This window comes from Halyomorpha halys, unplaced genomic scaffold (genome assembly GCF_000696795.3).
Source record: "Halyomorpha halys isolate HHAL.00 unplaced genomic scaffold, Hhal_1.1 Scaffold1524.1, whole genome shotgun sequence".
In the NCBI taxonomy this organism is placed as follows: Eukaryota; Metazoa; Arthropoda; class Insecta; order Hemiptera; family Pentatomidae; genus Halyomorpha; species Halyomorpha halys.
In genome coordinates this window covers 33,896-47,691 of record NW_027107788.1, presented here as the reverse complement: position 1 = coordinate 47,691, position 13,796 = coordinate 33,896, and the positions used below count along the sequence as shown (strand labels likewise).

At 28.9% G+C, this 13,796-nt stretch overlaps 1 protein-coding gene across 2 annotated transcripts in view; it reads left to right on the top strand.

Annotated features, from left to right (window-relative positions):
* The first annotated feature begins 5,967 nt into the window (after nt 1-5,967).
* Nucleotides 5,968-13,796, top strand: part of LOC106689921 (protein kintoun) — a 12,768-nt gene continuing 4,939 nt past the window's right edge. The window contains exons 1-3 of one of the 2 annotated variants that reach the window (XM_014435143.3): nt 5,968-7,939; nt 8,335-8,442; nt 13,304-13,480. In XM_014435143.3, the coding sequence (XP_014290629.1) occupies nt 6,305-7,939; nt 8,335-8,442; nt 13,304-13,480 (1,920 nt within the window). In that variant the 5' untranslated portion in view covers nt 5,968-6,304. The remainder of the gene's footprint in view (nt 7,940-8,334; nt 8,443-13,303; nt 13,481-13,796) is intronic. The other variant, XM_014435144.3, reaches the window with a different exon arrangement.

Genomic DNA, 13,796 nt, shown 5'->3' with positions numbered 1-13,796 from the left:
AAATATAAAAGTTAATAAAGCTTATCATCAAAAATACAACTTGTAAATGCGCCAATCGTAAAATATAAAAGGTGTATTAAAAAAACTCCAAGATTAGAAGTTTGTATGACTAGGTCAGTTCCGGGATTCAAATCCCAAATGGTCACTCCATTCACTGACAAGGTTTTACAAACACATTAACTTACTCAGTGATGGAATCTGTTTCCTTAAATCACATTGATTCGACAAGTAGTAAGCCCAATGAATAGCCATTCTTTGAGGGAGTTTACGATTTGGGTTTTACTTAGGATGGCCTGTTTTTATTTCTAAGTTTTGTATATACTTATTTATTTATTTTAACAACAGAAGTTGTATTGAACTACCTATGTAATAACAGAAGAGTAGGTAGGTATTTCAGTAATTACAAAACAAAACTACAGTTTATTCATGAATTATATCAGTTACTTTAACTACCTAGGAACATGGTAGTAAAGTACAGTACCTGCTCCAAGTAGGTACTTACTTTGATAGAAATTGACTTATCAATGAATATTGAATATCACATCTTTTTATCTATGGTACAAATAATTGAATAGGTAGCAGCAGGTACTTAGATTTGTAATCGCAACTATATACATACATTATAATTCGTAAAATCATATTAGTCAAATTTGGTAAGTGAACATAAAATTGTGCCGAAGGAAATGAAATGAAAAGTGCCGGTTCGAATCCAGCCGGAGGGGTTAACTCGAATCATAATTATTAACAAAACAAAAACTTAATAAAAATTTAAAATAAATCAAACAATTTACGACTATCATCACTTTTTACTCTGCATTCTATATACTATTAGATATATATTTACAATGAACTAAAACTGTTATTTATTTATATTGTTTTTATTATCTATCTATATATATAGCATTTTTTTATTTATATTATTGTATTAATTATTTCTAATTATATATTATATTCCATCTATATACTTTAAATTTAAATTTATGTTTGTAATTTATATCATATTTATGTATGTATTTGTTTTTATACTAATGTAAATAATTTGTTAGAATAATAAAGGCTTAACGAACCCGATGATTCGATGCCGATACCACCAACCCTTCTCTACATACATCTGTCCAATGACTCCCCACCAAATCCAAATCTACTGAATCAGTCTTAATGCAATCCTTCCATCTATGTTTTGGGCTACCCCTGGGACGTTTACCTGTCTGCTCAGTTTTTTTAACATTTTAGGGATCCGGGGGTAGTTACTAAGTCCTACTACCTTACATGCTCATCTTATTCGCCCAAATGCTATAACTTACATTATTTATATTTATCAGGTACAGTTCCCTCAATTCTGTGTTGCCTTCAAAATTCTCCTGTCAATTCAGCCTTTTTCACTCGGAATATTTTACATAATACTTTATTTTCAAAAACCTCAATGCACTGTTCTTTCCTTAAGTTTAAGAGGACACATTTCGCAGTCATGAAGAACAGTGGGAAGGATAATAGTTTTCTAAATTTTAACTTTCAAGTTTTTAGACAGAAGGCGCAAGCTAAATAATTTGTTATGTTAATGCAAATAGTTTGTACTTTTTGTATATAACTGGGTTTATCCCGTAGAAATAAATAAATGAACTCCATGCACTTATCGAATCCAGCCTAGGCGGGTTGAAGTTTTTTTTCTTAGCAAATACACAGAGTGAATCTCAACATTACTACAACTCTGGCTAGAATAGGTTGGTTACCTGTTGAATAATCCTTATTTCCTGTCCTACTCAGAGTACACGAGGAATTGAAACTTAAACTAATAAAAAATGTCTTTTAGTAATGTATTAATTCTATCTTTGAATACGTTTTCTGAGTCCCTTAATGGTAAAAACAGTAACACAGAACTTGAACACCACTAATATAAAGTAGTCATTGTATAAATTATGTAAATAAGTCTTATACCTCTCCAAATAAAAATTAACCACCCATGACCATAACTATAAATAAAAGAGATTCTTTATGAGGTGAAGAAATGCCACAGAACCAAATTACCTGAAACAAAATACAACTATAATGTTCAATTTTAAATTTTATTGTCAATGATAAAAAAATTCTTTCATTAGTTTATTAGCCATGAACTATTCAATAAATTTGTTTAATGTTCAAGAATCTCTCACTATCACGCTCAGAACACTTACAAATATTACCTATAATTTTATAGGAAGCTTTTTTTTTTTATTCAAATTATTTTTTTTACAACTAGACTTCCTTTATCATTTCTTATCAGTAAAACATATTCATCTCTAAAGTTTGAGAATGCCATTGCCACCTCTAGAATTTTACCAACAATTCTCCTCCATTGTCATCTATTGTATTTACATGGCTGCAATTAATTAACAAGGAATTCTTTAAATAAATTTAGGAAAAACAGAGTTGGATCTACATTTAAGGAGGGGTATTCTCTGTTCTACTTTATCTGCAAGGAGTTTACTAAAGTTATATAAGCTATTAATGTTGTATTTATGGGAAGGAAGTATAGAACACTGTTTCTCCTACTAAAATTATTTATTGAAATTATGGTATTAGATTTAATTTTTTAGTAGCTCTCTTTTATTTTTGATAAAATAAATCTATTGATTTTTTTAACAGTAGCTCTCACTGTCTTGATAGGTACTGTCAAATACCAGGTAAAACCTGACTGTTGTCATGACAGCAAATGCCATGGTTTGAACAATTTCTCGATATTCACAGTAATAGTGATAGTTACAGCTGTCATCATGGAAACTGACATTCCATGGTGTAAAAAAAGTCATTATTTCACCCCAAGTTTTTATTACTTTAATGAAAACTAAGTATGATTACTTGTCAACATTGATGTGTCTGCCAAGTATAGGTAGGTAGGGGGAATAAAAAATTGAGGCTGTTTCAAAAAGCTACCTTCAACACTAGGAAACCTAACATAACAACATTTAAAGTAGTGTAAATTTGCTAAAATATAAGCTCTAACAGAGTTGTTTATGTTCAATAGTTCTTGAGATATATCCAGAAAAATCAGTAGTTTGTGAACTTCTTGTGGGGAATATTTATATCAGGAACCAAGTTTAATTTCATTCAAATTAAAACAAGTTTAATGTGCTATATATTAGTTTATCAATTTTATCTTCGTAGGAGTCCTAGTTTTCATGATGTTTGACAAAACGATGATTTCTTGTTGTTCGGACAAAATTTTGGTTTATGGAAAACTATATCTCAGGAACCATTGGACATATAGATATCTGACAGCAATAAAATTAAAGATGGTTAATAGTTTACTACAAAGTAGTTTATAACATTCATCTTTGTAGGGATGGTAGTTTTAATTATACTTGTATATTAATATGAATTTGGCATAGGAATCAATTTCTTTTAGAGAATATCATGAAAACTGCTACTCCTACAAATATTAACCTCATAAACTACTTTATTGTGCATTAATTTAACTTTAATTTGAGTGCTAACAGACATATGCACATCTCATGTTTACTGAGATGTAGTGTTTCCCACAATAAATTCACTAACTACTGATTTTTCAGTACATTTTTATGAAATATTGCTTTAAAAAAGAAAAAATGTATCTCAGAAACTATTGAATGTAAAAACCTCATCAGAGCTCATATTTTAGAAAATTTATTCTACTTTAAATGATGTTTTATTAGGTTTTCTAGTGTTGTTGGTAGTTTTAACTATTATCAAGATTTGCTTGATAGTATTATCACATATCAGTTCATGTGCAACTACCTTCTAAGACAGAAATCTGTCACATAGAAACGAACTTATAAGGCTGTCTTTTACACGACAGTGAGCCAATACATTTTATGACTGATCTTACATTCGAAAATTAATTAATGTAAACTTTGGAATGAATGTATAAGATTATAATTTATTAGGTAGATTTTTCTTTCTTTTTTTTCCTACTTTCAAAAACGATATTACATTTAACTTTTTTAATTTATTAATTAAGCAATATTGTGAAATTGCTGCATCACTACTTGAAAAATTATTCACACAAATTAAATTTAAATTTATGAAATTATTATCGTTAATGTTACAGAATGCCATAGATCGAATATAAATACCATAAAAAGATGTAATAAGTACTTAAAAAAAAAAAAGAACAGTAGAGTGATTTGTTATTGGCTTCGATGCACATATTGCGTTATATAATACGTTTTGCGTCATTGCCAATATATGTTGCAATCTAATAAAGATATTTACGGCCGGTTTTTTTATCATTTATTTTGAGGATTAGTAGTCTCAGATATGAAATATTTTCTAAAACAATATTATTCGAGTTATTGAAAAAAATAGATGCTAATGTACCACAAGAGAGCATTTAAAAAATATATTTTCTTAGAATTAAATAAACGAGTTCAAATCATTAAAAATGCTTCTTATCTTCAAAAATCAATTTGAAATCCGAAAACGCAAGGTAAATTATATCAGATGTATCCATACTTTAATAAAGAATCAAAATTATCCATTAGAAATAAATTGATAATATATAAAACGGTACTAAGACCCATCTTAACTTATCCCTGCCCCATTTAGAGTTTTACTAGTTCAACTAATATAAAAAAAAAATCCTCAGGATTGTTAATTACTTTTCATATTCACTAGAATATCTAAAATGCACTCTAAATTAAATATAGACACCTTACAGGATCATATATATAAACTGACATATAATTTATTCTAGTCTTGCCCCAACTCATTAAACCCCCTAATCACAGAAATAAGAAATTACATTAAAACTACAACACGTAGATATAAATGCAAAAGAACTAAACACATATTAATGTAAATATAAATCAATGAAATTTATTTCATGTTAGTCAATGATATGTATTTAATTCTATTCAATGTTATGTATTTTATATTAATTCAATTATATTTTGGTTTTGGTTGTTTTCCCCTTCGGTTTGTCTTACCAAAATGCAAAATAGGGTAATTATGTAAAATGTAATTTATATTGTTTAAGGGGGTATCCCAAAACAATATGGCAAGTATTGTAAATTATATATTTATGCTATAAAAAACAAGTCTGTCTTATAAGGTAGTTGCACATGAATAGATATCTGATATGCTATCAATAGTTAAACAATAAATGTCAGTTTGCATGAAAACAGTTAGCTGTGACAGCTGAAGCTATCACTATTACTGTCATGTAATGGACAGCAGTCAGGTTTTGCCTGGTGATAAATTTGTTGAAAGTAGTTAGTATCAAGAAAATTGCTTTGCATAAGGGAGTATCCCAAAGCAATATAGTTAATATTGCACATTGTATATTTATGAAATATAAATATGTATAAAACAAAATCTTCAAAAATATGACTATTAGTCATTAATTTATATGAATCTTTGAATATATTTTGTTATTTTAGCATAATATTATTGAGGTCAAATAAGAAAAAACGCTGACGTGTACAACTAAGATTGGGTGTTTAAAAGAGCTGTCCATAGCATTAAAGGGACAAGTTTTTTAAGTTTCACCAACCCATTTAAATTGATAAATTGGTCAAATTAATAACAAATACTCATGGCTAATGTTAATTACAGAATTATGGATTCTGCATATTTGAACGATCTCAAATTTCATTCATAAATGGAAAATTTTGATTAAAAGTTATGTTAGGCTTTGATATAATTATATGAATATGTACTCTATGTTTCATTTTAATGTATTATTAAACAAGATAACGTTCTTAATTTTATCTGTGGGCTTAGTAAAGGTAAAAAATATATGATTAATTAAAGCAGAAACGTTAATTTTCAATTGTTTTGTTTATTCGATTAAGTACGGTTTTATATTTGAACATATATTGCTAAAAACATTAATTATTCAATTATAATCTGAAGAATCGCTCACGCGATTGAGTGAGATATCATTAATTAGAATAATCAAAACAACTTGTAACAGTTGTCAAATATTTTGTAAGTAAACAATGATAAGAGTTATCAATGTTTTTTAGTGGGATAAGGTTGGCTACTCTGGTAAACATTATCTAGGTGGAAAATTAAACAATTGGCCGAATTCTGCGCAATTTTCTTGTTTTCGTTTATTTTGCTTTATATCCTGTGTTAAGAAGACTTTCAACATTGTGATATAAGTTGTTTGATTTCAAAGTTTTAGTGAATATGTTTTTTAGTTTCCTCTGACAGTGTTTTTAATTCACAGTACCGGTTAAAAGGCCGCATAGCAACTGTTGTTAGGACTTAAACATTTAATATACGCCTTATATCGCCTCTGAAAGTATAATAGCTTCATCGTTTATCACATAAAAGCAGTGAGAAGATGTCAAAATTTGAAAAACAAGCCTTCGAAAATGTTGATATTACTAAGAGTGAATTGGATGAATTTGGAGAGGCCTTGAAAAAAGAAGAATTTCGTAAACTACTTGGTGAATATTTTGATGAAGTCACCGATCCGAAAAACAGAGCTGAGTATGAAAGGGATATGATCCAGTTAGAAAAAGAAAGAGGTGTTGATATCACTTTTGTACATCCTACACCTGGTTATGTTATTAAAACTAGTTGTGATGGAGAGCGTAAAGCCTTTATAAATATTTGTTCAAATGATCTCATCGGAAGACCTACACCCACTACAGTGCAACAGAATGATCAGATTGGCACCAATTGGTCTCTCCCTCATATTTTTGTACCACCTAAAGTTGATGTTGACAAAAAACAAGATAGCTGCATTGTTTTTGATGTTATTTTCCATCCAGAAACACTTGAGTTAGCTAAAAGAAATCAAGATTTTAAGAATTTTGTCAATGATACTGCTTTATCTGGGATAGAAGACTCGTTTGATACAAAACTTGATAGGAACAATCTAAGATTTCCAAAAATGAATTTTAAAGGGGCTAAAACAGCATCTGTGATTAGGAAGAAACGTTCGGACATGCCATCCTGTTCTGATGAATCTCCTATGGATATACCTAACTATCCTTATACACCAATTAAGGAAAACTCAAGCCCAAAGGTGACAAAGCCTCGTGGTAATATGACTAAGGAAGGTTCCTTGTACACCACGCCTAAGTATGAAATCAAACACAGGAAAGGAGTGGATTTTCATGAATGTTCCAATGCTTTTGATGCCAAAGTTAATGCAGTGACTCCATCAGAACTTGTGGTACAAATTGATCTCCCTTTATTGAGCTCGACTCAGGATGCCAAGCTAGATGTTTGTGAACGAAGCCTTTCCCTCATCAGTGAGAAACCATCAAAGTACAAGTTAAACATATCGCTCCCTTATGCTGTTGATGAAAGTAGTGGAACAGCACGCTTTGATAAAAGGACCAAAATGCTGATAGTGACTCTGCCTGTGATTCAAAAGAAATTCGATGAACTCCTCTTTCACCGTGATGATTCTGGTATAGAAAGTGATGTTAACCAGAACCCCTCGTCAAGCGATGATGATCTAAGTGCTACACCACCTATTGAAGTGATCAGTGCTAGTGATTTTGGTGAACAAAAGTGCGACGAAGAAGGCATAGATTTCAGGACTAGTGAAGAAGTTGTTAGTAAATTTCTTTCAGACGATGTCCATTATGTATTCCCTACTTATACTTTCACTAATGACAATAAGTGTATCTCAGTTACTATGGATGTTAAAAATGTTGATCCGTCAACAGTATACCATCAGTTTGTATTAGATGGAGTGGGTGTTCATTTTAAGTTTTCATCTCTAGGGTCTGGCTTTTTCCCAATACATTATGCATTTTGCATCAAATTTCCTAAAGCCTCAATCAATCCTTCAACTTTGAAGGTTGATGTTTGGGACAATAACTTAATAATAATGTTGGATCTCATTTCATGTGAAGACTACGTACTAACTGCATATGCTGTTGGAACAACTTTAGATAATCTGCAAAATATTTCCTTAGAGAATCCGATTTGGTTTAAGGACATCCATCTTACTGACAAGGTACTAGACTACAGCTTATAAAACAAATAAATAATATATTTGTGTATTTTGTTCATTTTAATTTTTATTAAAGTATTTGTCTTTTATTATTTATTTATACTTCTGTTTATATATTTATTAATTTCTGGGTTTGTTTATTATTATTAATCATACTTATACTTAGATACAATATTAAATATATAGAACCTTTTTTTTTTTACTTGATCTGGGATTTGATAATTCTTAGTTTAATGAATAAGCTATGTTTTAATTGTTTTTCTTTCCACTGTAATGTGACAAAAACTGTTAGTATCCCCCCTTTTTTTCTTTTAAATTAACACCATTTTGTTACTAGTTAAAGATTTATATAATTTTATGTTTACCATATGATTTAAAGTAAATCCAATAATTTTCAGTTTGAAAAGGATGTAGTATTAGCGGAGTCGTTGGAAAATGGTAATGCCATTGTTACTAAACCTCGTAAAACTCTCAGAAATTTTGAACAAGTTGACATTAATGTCCAGGTTGGTCTGTGTACTTGCTAATATAAGAAAATTTATTTCCCTTGCAAAAATGAAATTACTTAATTTTTTTAAGTATTAAATATAATAGCAGTGTTTCCTAAAAGTGCAATTAGCACTCTGGTCTTATTTAACAGGGTTTATTCTTGGCATTTAAATGCATTTCAGGTTACTAGGTCAAATCATTATTAGAATAAGTTTCTGATTTTATTACCTGATGTTTTAATGAAATTTTTATTTTATCTTCCAAACCAAAAAAAAAAAAAGGATCATTAGATAGATTTGATTATTTAATTTGAAGCTTCCTCATATAAAAGATAAAAGGAAGGTGAAATTATTCTTATTTTATATAATTATTAATTGATGAAATTTAATTGAGCTCATTTTAAAAGCTTCATTTTTAGTTTTAAGATAGTTTTTAGCTAAAAATATGTAAGTTTACATGGTATGGTTTGAGTGTACATAGTAAATGATTATTTTTCCTGTTTAATGAATCAATGCATTATTGTAGTGTGAGGAAAATATAGTCGGAGGTTGCAGTCAGTCGTAATAACAAACACATATATGATATTTTTTATTTGTGTCAGTGTTTCAGCATAAATTACTGGGTTAAAACAAAAATATGAGATAACAAACATAATGCAGTTAAAGAAAAAAAATAACAGTATAACAAGAAATTAACAAATCCAACTCCATCAAGACTGGTTTTATTGTTTATATAAAATAAATTGTATCCAAATAAGAACACTCTTTATTTATACTTTAAATGTCTAAAGTTTCGGACAACCTAGCCATCATCAAATACAATCTTAGCTATAATTTCACACCTCAGAGTTGGGCAACTATGAAACTAATAGCTGTTATTGCCATGGATACGATATTTATTTATCAATGGTTCATTCATGAATAAGATTCGTATCCATGGCAACTTTAACTGTTAGTTTCAACTATAGCTAATTTTTGCCCAACTCTGCTCACATTCAAATATTAAATCTTTTTTCAGGTGATTCTGCCCATGTCTAATAAAATTAGTCAAAATAACCTGTCTATATCACTGTTTTATTTAAATATAAATACTTTTAATTGCAATTAATCTATACACTGATATCAAATAATATTGTTGATAAGTGAGCGATTGTGTTTAGATTAATTGTAATCAACAAAAGTATTTATATTTAAATGAAATAGTGATGGACATAGCTTAATTTGACTAGTTTTATCAGACCTGGGTAGAAGAATAACCTGTAAAATGTTTTTAATATTTGGTTGTCAGGTATGTATTTATAGTTAACATTGTCCTTGACGAGATGGCCAGGTTGGCCGAAACTTTAGACTTTTAAAGTATAAATAAAGAGTGTTGAGACTTAATTGGATACAATTTATTTTATTCAAACAATAAAATTATACTCTGAAGGTAAAGATTTACACAAAAAGATACTAAAATTGAAAATATTAAAAAAAGAATTAAAAATCAAACTGTGCTCTGAATAAATAATGAAAAAATCGAAAATACAACATTCAACATAATGTGCGAAAGTAATTTGATATACTTGATACAATGAGAAGCATGAAAATATATATTGTTGGAATATGTAAAATATTCGCTATTTGGTAACAATGACTTTGTGATAATAAGTTAGAACATTCTAGAAGGTTCTAGAATATCATATGTGTCTACAGTTGATTTAAATATTGATTAAAATATAGTTTTATGAACAGTGATAAATGTTCTTCATTTTACATATATGTTAAGTTAAAAAAATTAAGAAGTGATATTTTAAGTTATTCAATCAAAAGGGGGAACAGGGGGAGTAGTGAAACTGAAAATAATAGGTTTCATTAGCGGAAATATATCCTTGTATAAATTTTTATTTTTGCAATATTATATTTTACATATTTTTAATATCATTTATTATGTTCTTGATTTCTTGTTTTATTGTTTTGTTTTATTTTTGTTAAATAATTAAAGGAAGATGGTTTGGGTGAGGTCAAAATAACTCAAGTAGAAAATGAACTATTTATTGTGAGCCAACATTTCACCCCATGTTGCAGGGTTAAAGAAGATACAAACAACTAAAACAAAGTTGTTGTTGAAACAAAATAAAATCTTGACCTTTATTTAATTCTTATTTTAGTATGTATTGTATTTTTTATATTTCTCTTTTATCTACCTCTTATTTGTTATTATTTACCTTTTCACTATATATCTTATTTTGGAAGTTCGCTGATTGACCGTTTGTATTATTAATAAATGGAGTATGGTCTGGGTGCAGTAAAAAAAAAAAAAACTCAAACAGTAACAACTACTTTAATGAGCCAATGTTTCGCCCCATGTTGAAGGGCTTCGTCAGGGCTAAAAAAGATACATACACTTAACATAAGTAAAAAAGTAAATGGAAAATTATAAGGGTATACAATGAAACATAAAAATGAATAAGAAAAATAAAAGGTATATAAACAATAAATGATAATGGAAATAGTAACAGATAATAATAAGAAATATTAAAAGTACAAACTAAGAGATGAAAAGGGGGATAAGAATAAATTTCATAATTTATTAAAGAATATTTCCTTTTTTCTTGATTTTATTCTTATTACCTTTCACCTCTTAGTTTGTACTTTCTTTTATATTTCTTCTTAATACCTGTTACTATTTCCGTGTTCATTTATTGTTTATATACCTTATATTTTTATGAAAGGAATATGGTCCGGGTGCGGTCAAAAAAACTCAAATAGTAGAATTATACTATTTTAATGAGCCAACGTTTCGCCCCACGTTGCAGGGCTTCGTCAGGGCTAAAAAAGATACAAAGACATAGTTACAAAAGGAAAACAAAAACATAAGTGTAAAATAACAGGGGTATAAAATGTTAAAAAGTAAGATATAATAAGAAAAATTAAAGGTAGTAAATGTAAAGGGTAATTGTAACAAATAGATAAGAAAAGAAATATTAAAGAAAATACAAATAAAGAGATGTAAAATTCTTTTTTTCTTTTTACATCTCGTTATTTGTATTTTCTTTAATATTTCTTTTCTTATCTATTTGTTACAATTACCCTTTACATTTACTATTTACTACTACCTTTAATTTTTCTTATTATATCTTACTTTTTTACATTTTATACCCCTGTTATTTTACACTTAAGTTTTTGTTTTCCTTTTGTAACTATGTCTTTGTATCTTTTTTAGCCCTGCAATGTGGGGCGAAACGTTGGCTCATTAAAATAGTATAATTCTACTATTTAAGTTTTTTTGACCGCACCCGGACCATATTCCTTTCATCTTTACACACGGTCAATCAATAATCTTCCACTTTTATTTTTATGTTTCATTGTATACCCTTGTAATTTTCCATTTACTTTTTTACTTATGTTAAGTGCTATTATTATTTTTAGCCCTGAAATGTTGGCTCATTAAAATAGTTGTCACTATTTGAGATTTTTTTTTTACCATAGCCAGACCATACTCCATTTATTTATATCTTATTTTATTTTATTTAATTTATTTTGTTCATTTCTTTATAAATGTTCACATATTTTACATCATTTTTAACCATACCCAAGTTTATTTCTATTTCATTTTGTCTTATTCTCTTACTTTGTTACTTAATTTTAGCTGTTTGCATCTTTTTTAGCTGCTTGCATCTTTTTTAGCCCTGATGAAGTCCTGCAACGTGGGACGAAACGTTGGCTCATAATAAATAGTTTATTTTCTATTTGAGTTATTTTTACCTTACCCCTAATCGTCTTCTCCTCATATATATCATCCATGCTCAACTATCTATTCATCATTATAAAATAATTTTAATTTTTTTTTTTTTGTATTCATTATTACTTTACTGACTGACCATACTCCCCCTCTCCACCCCTTAACCATATTTTCCTTACATTGAATCTACGGTTAACAATAAATACATGATTATTGCAGTGAATTTTGGTTTTCAATTTCATCTGTTTTCTCATAATATTTTTTCACCGTGAGAGGCCTCTAGTTTGGATCTCGTGGAACAATACCAGATAGAACAAGGAGCTTTTTAGAAGGCCTAGGTGTTAGCATTGGGTATATTGCGATCTTGGCAGAAAATATTATTTTGGACTCCCTGGGGATCATACACCATCACCTGCATGGGAATTAGCTCGGAGATTATTCTTTGTTTTATTTATTCATTTTAATATGTTGACTATTTGTGTGTTTTAACGTATTTATTCATTAAATCATTTTATTTTATTAATACTATGTTGTTTTTTTTGTGTTTTTTTTTAAACTTATTTATCCATTCAAGTGTTTCCTGTAACCGGTTTTTTTAATTATATTTTCCTTTTAATCTATGTGTTATTCTTATTCTCATAAAATGTATCTAGTTGTTTGTTCTTGGAAGACTGATCTACTGCTGTGACTATGAATGATGGTCTGATCTCATATTATTGAATTTTTTTACCGGGTCACTGAAGAGGATCTAGGAGGGTGAATTCCGGAGAGCGAATTTGTTGATCGGGTCAATTGAATAATTGAGCAGAAATGAGAGGGAAAAATGGGAGTGAGTGAAACATTTGTATTGGTTGTACAGACCGAAGTGGATTGTAAAAGGAAACTGTAGGGGTGAAAAAAAAATTGTTTATTATATCCTATTATTGTATATCTTTTTTTTATGATTATACCTTGTATGTGTAATGTATATATGTCCTATTACGGATTGATAAGTATGCTGTGTGAGATGGCAACCTAATGTATTTAGGCAGCATAGATGAATAAATAAAGTATTTCTCTCTTCTCTCTATAAACTGAATTATGAATTTTGTAATTTAAGTTCTTTTTTTTTTTTTTTTTTTATATGAATACTTTAAATTGAGTTTCTTTGTTTAGTTGGTAAAGGCTGCTGTAAATGAAGAAATTAGTAACAGTCAAGTGGAACAACTCTGTGATGGCGTCTCCGATGTTGACCTTAATTCAGACCTCAAAAGACCTGATAGTATCGATGACCAGAAAATTGAGCTTAAGTCACGGAGATGCTCTAAGACAAATTTTCGTCCACCACCTGTGGTAATTTTTCTCTATTTTATAGTTATTAATAAATAATTTTTGTTTTGTTTAGTTTTATTTATTCATTTAGAAAAAAAAATTAAATCAAATATGGTTCAACCAGATGACATCTATTTGTCGGGGCCAAAATAACACATAAATGGGGTTTATTAGTTACAATTTTCACCATTAGGGCACTGTGGAGACTACTACAGTTTATAAGCAAGATCGGTACGATATGAATTAATCTTTACTGAAAAAAACTAATACTAAAATAAAATTAATTATGAGAGATAGTTGACCGTGGATGATGAATGAGGAGAAGATGGTTGAGGGT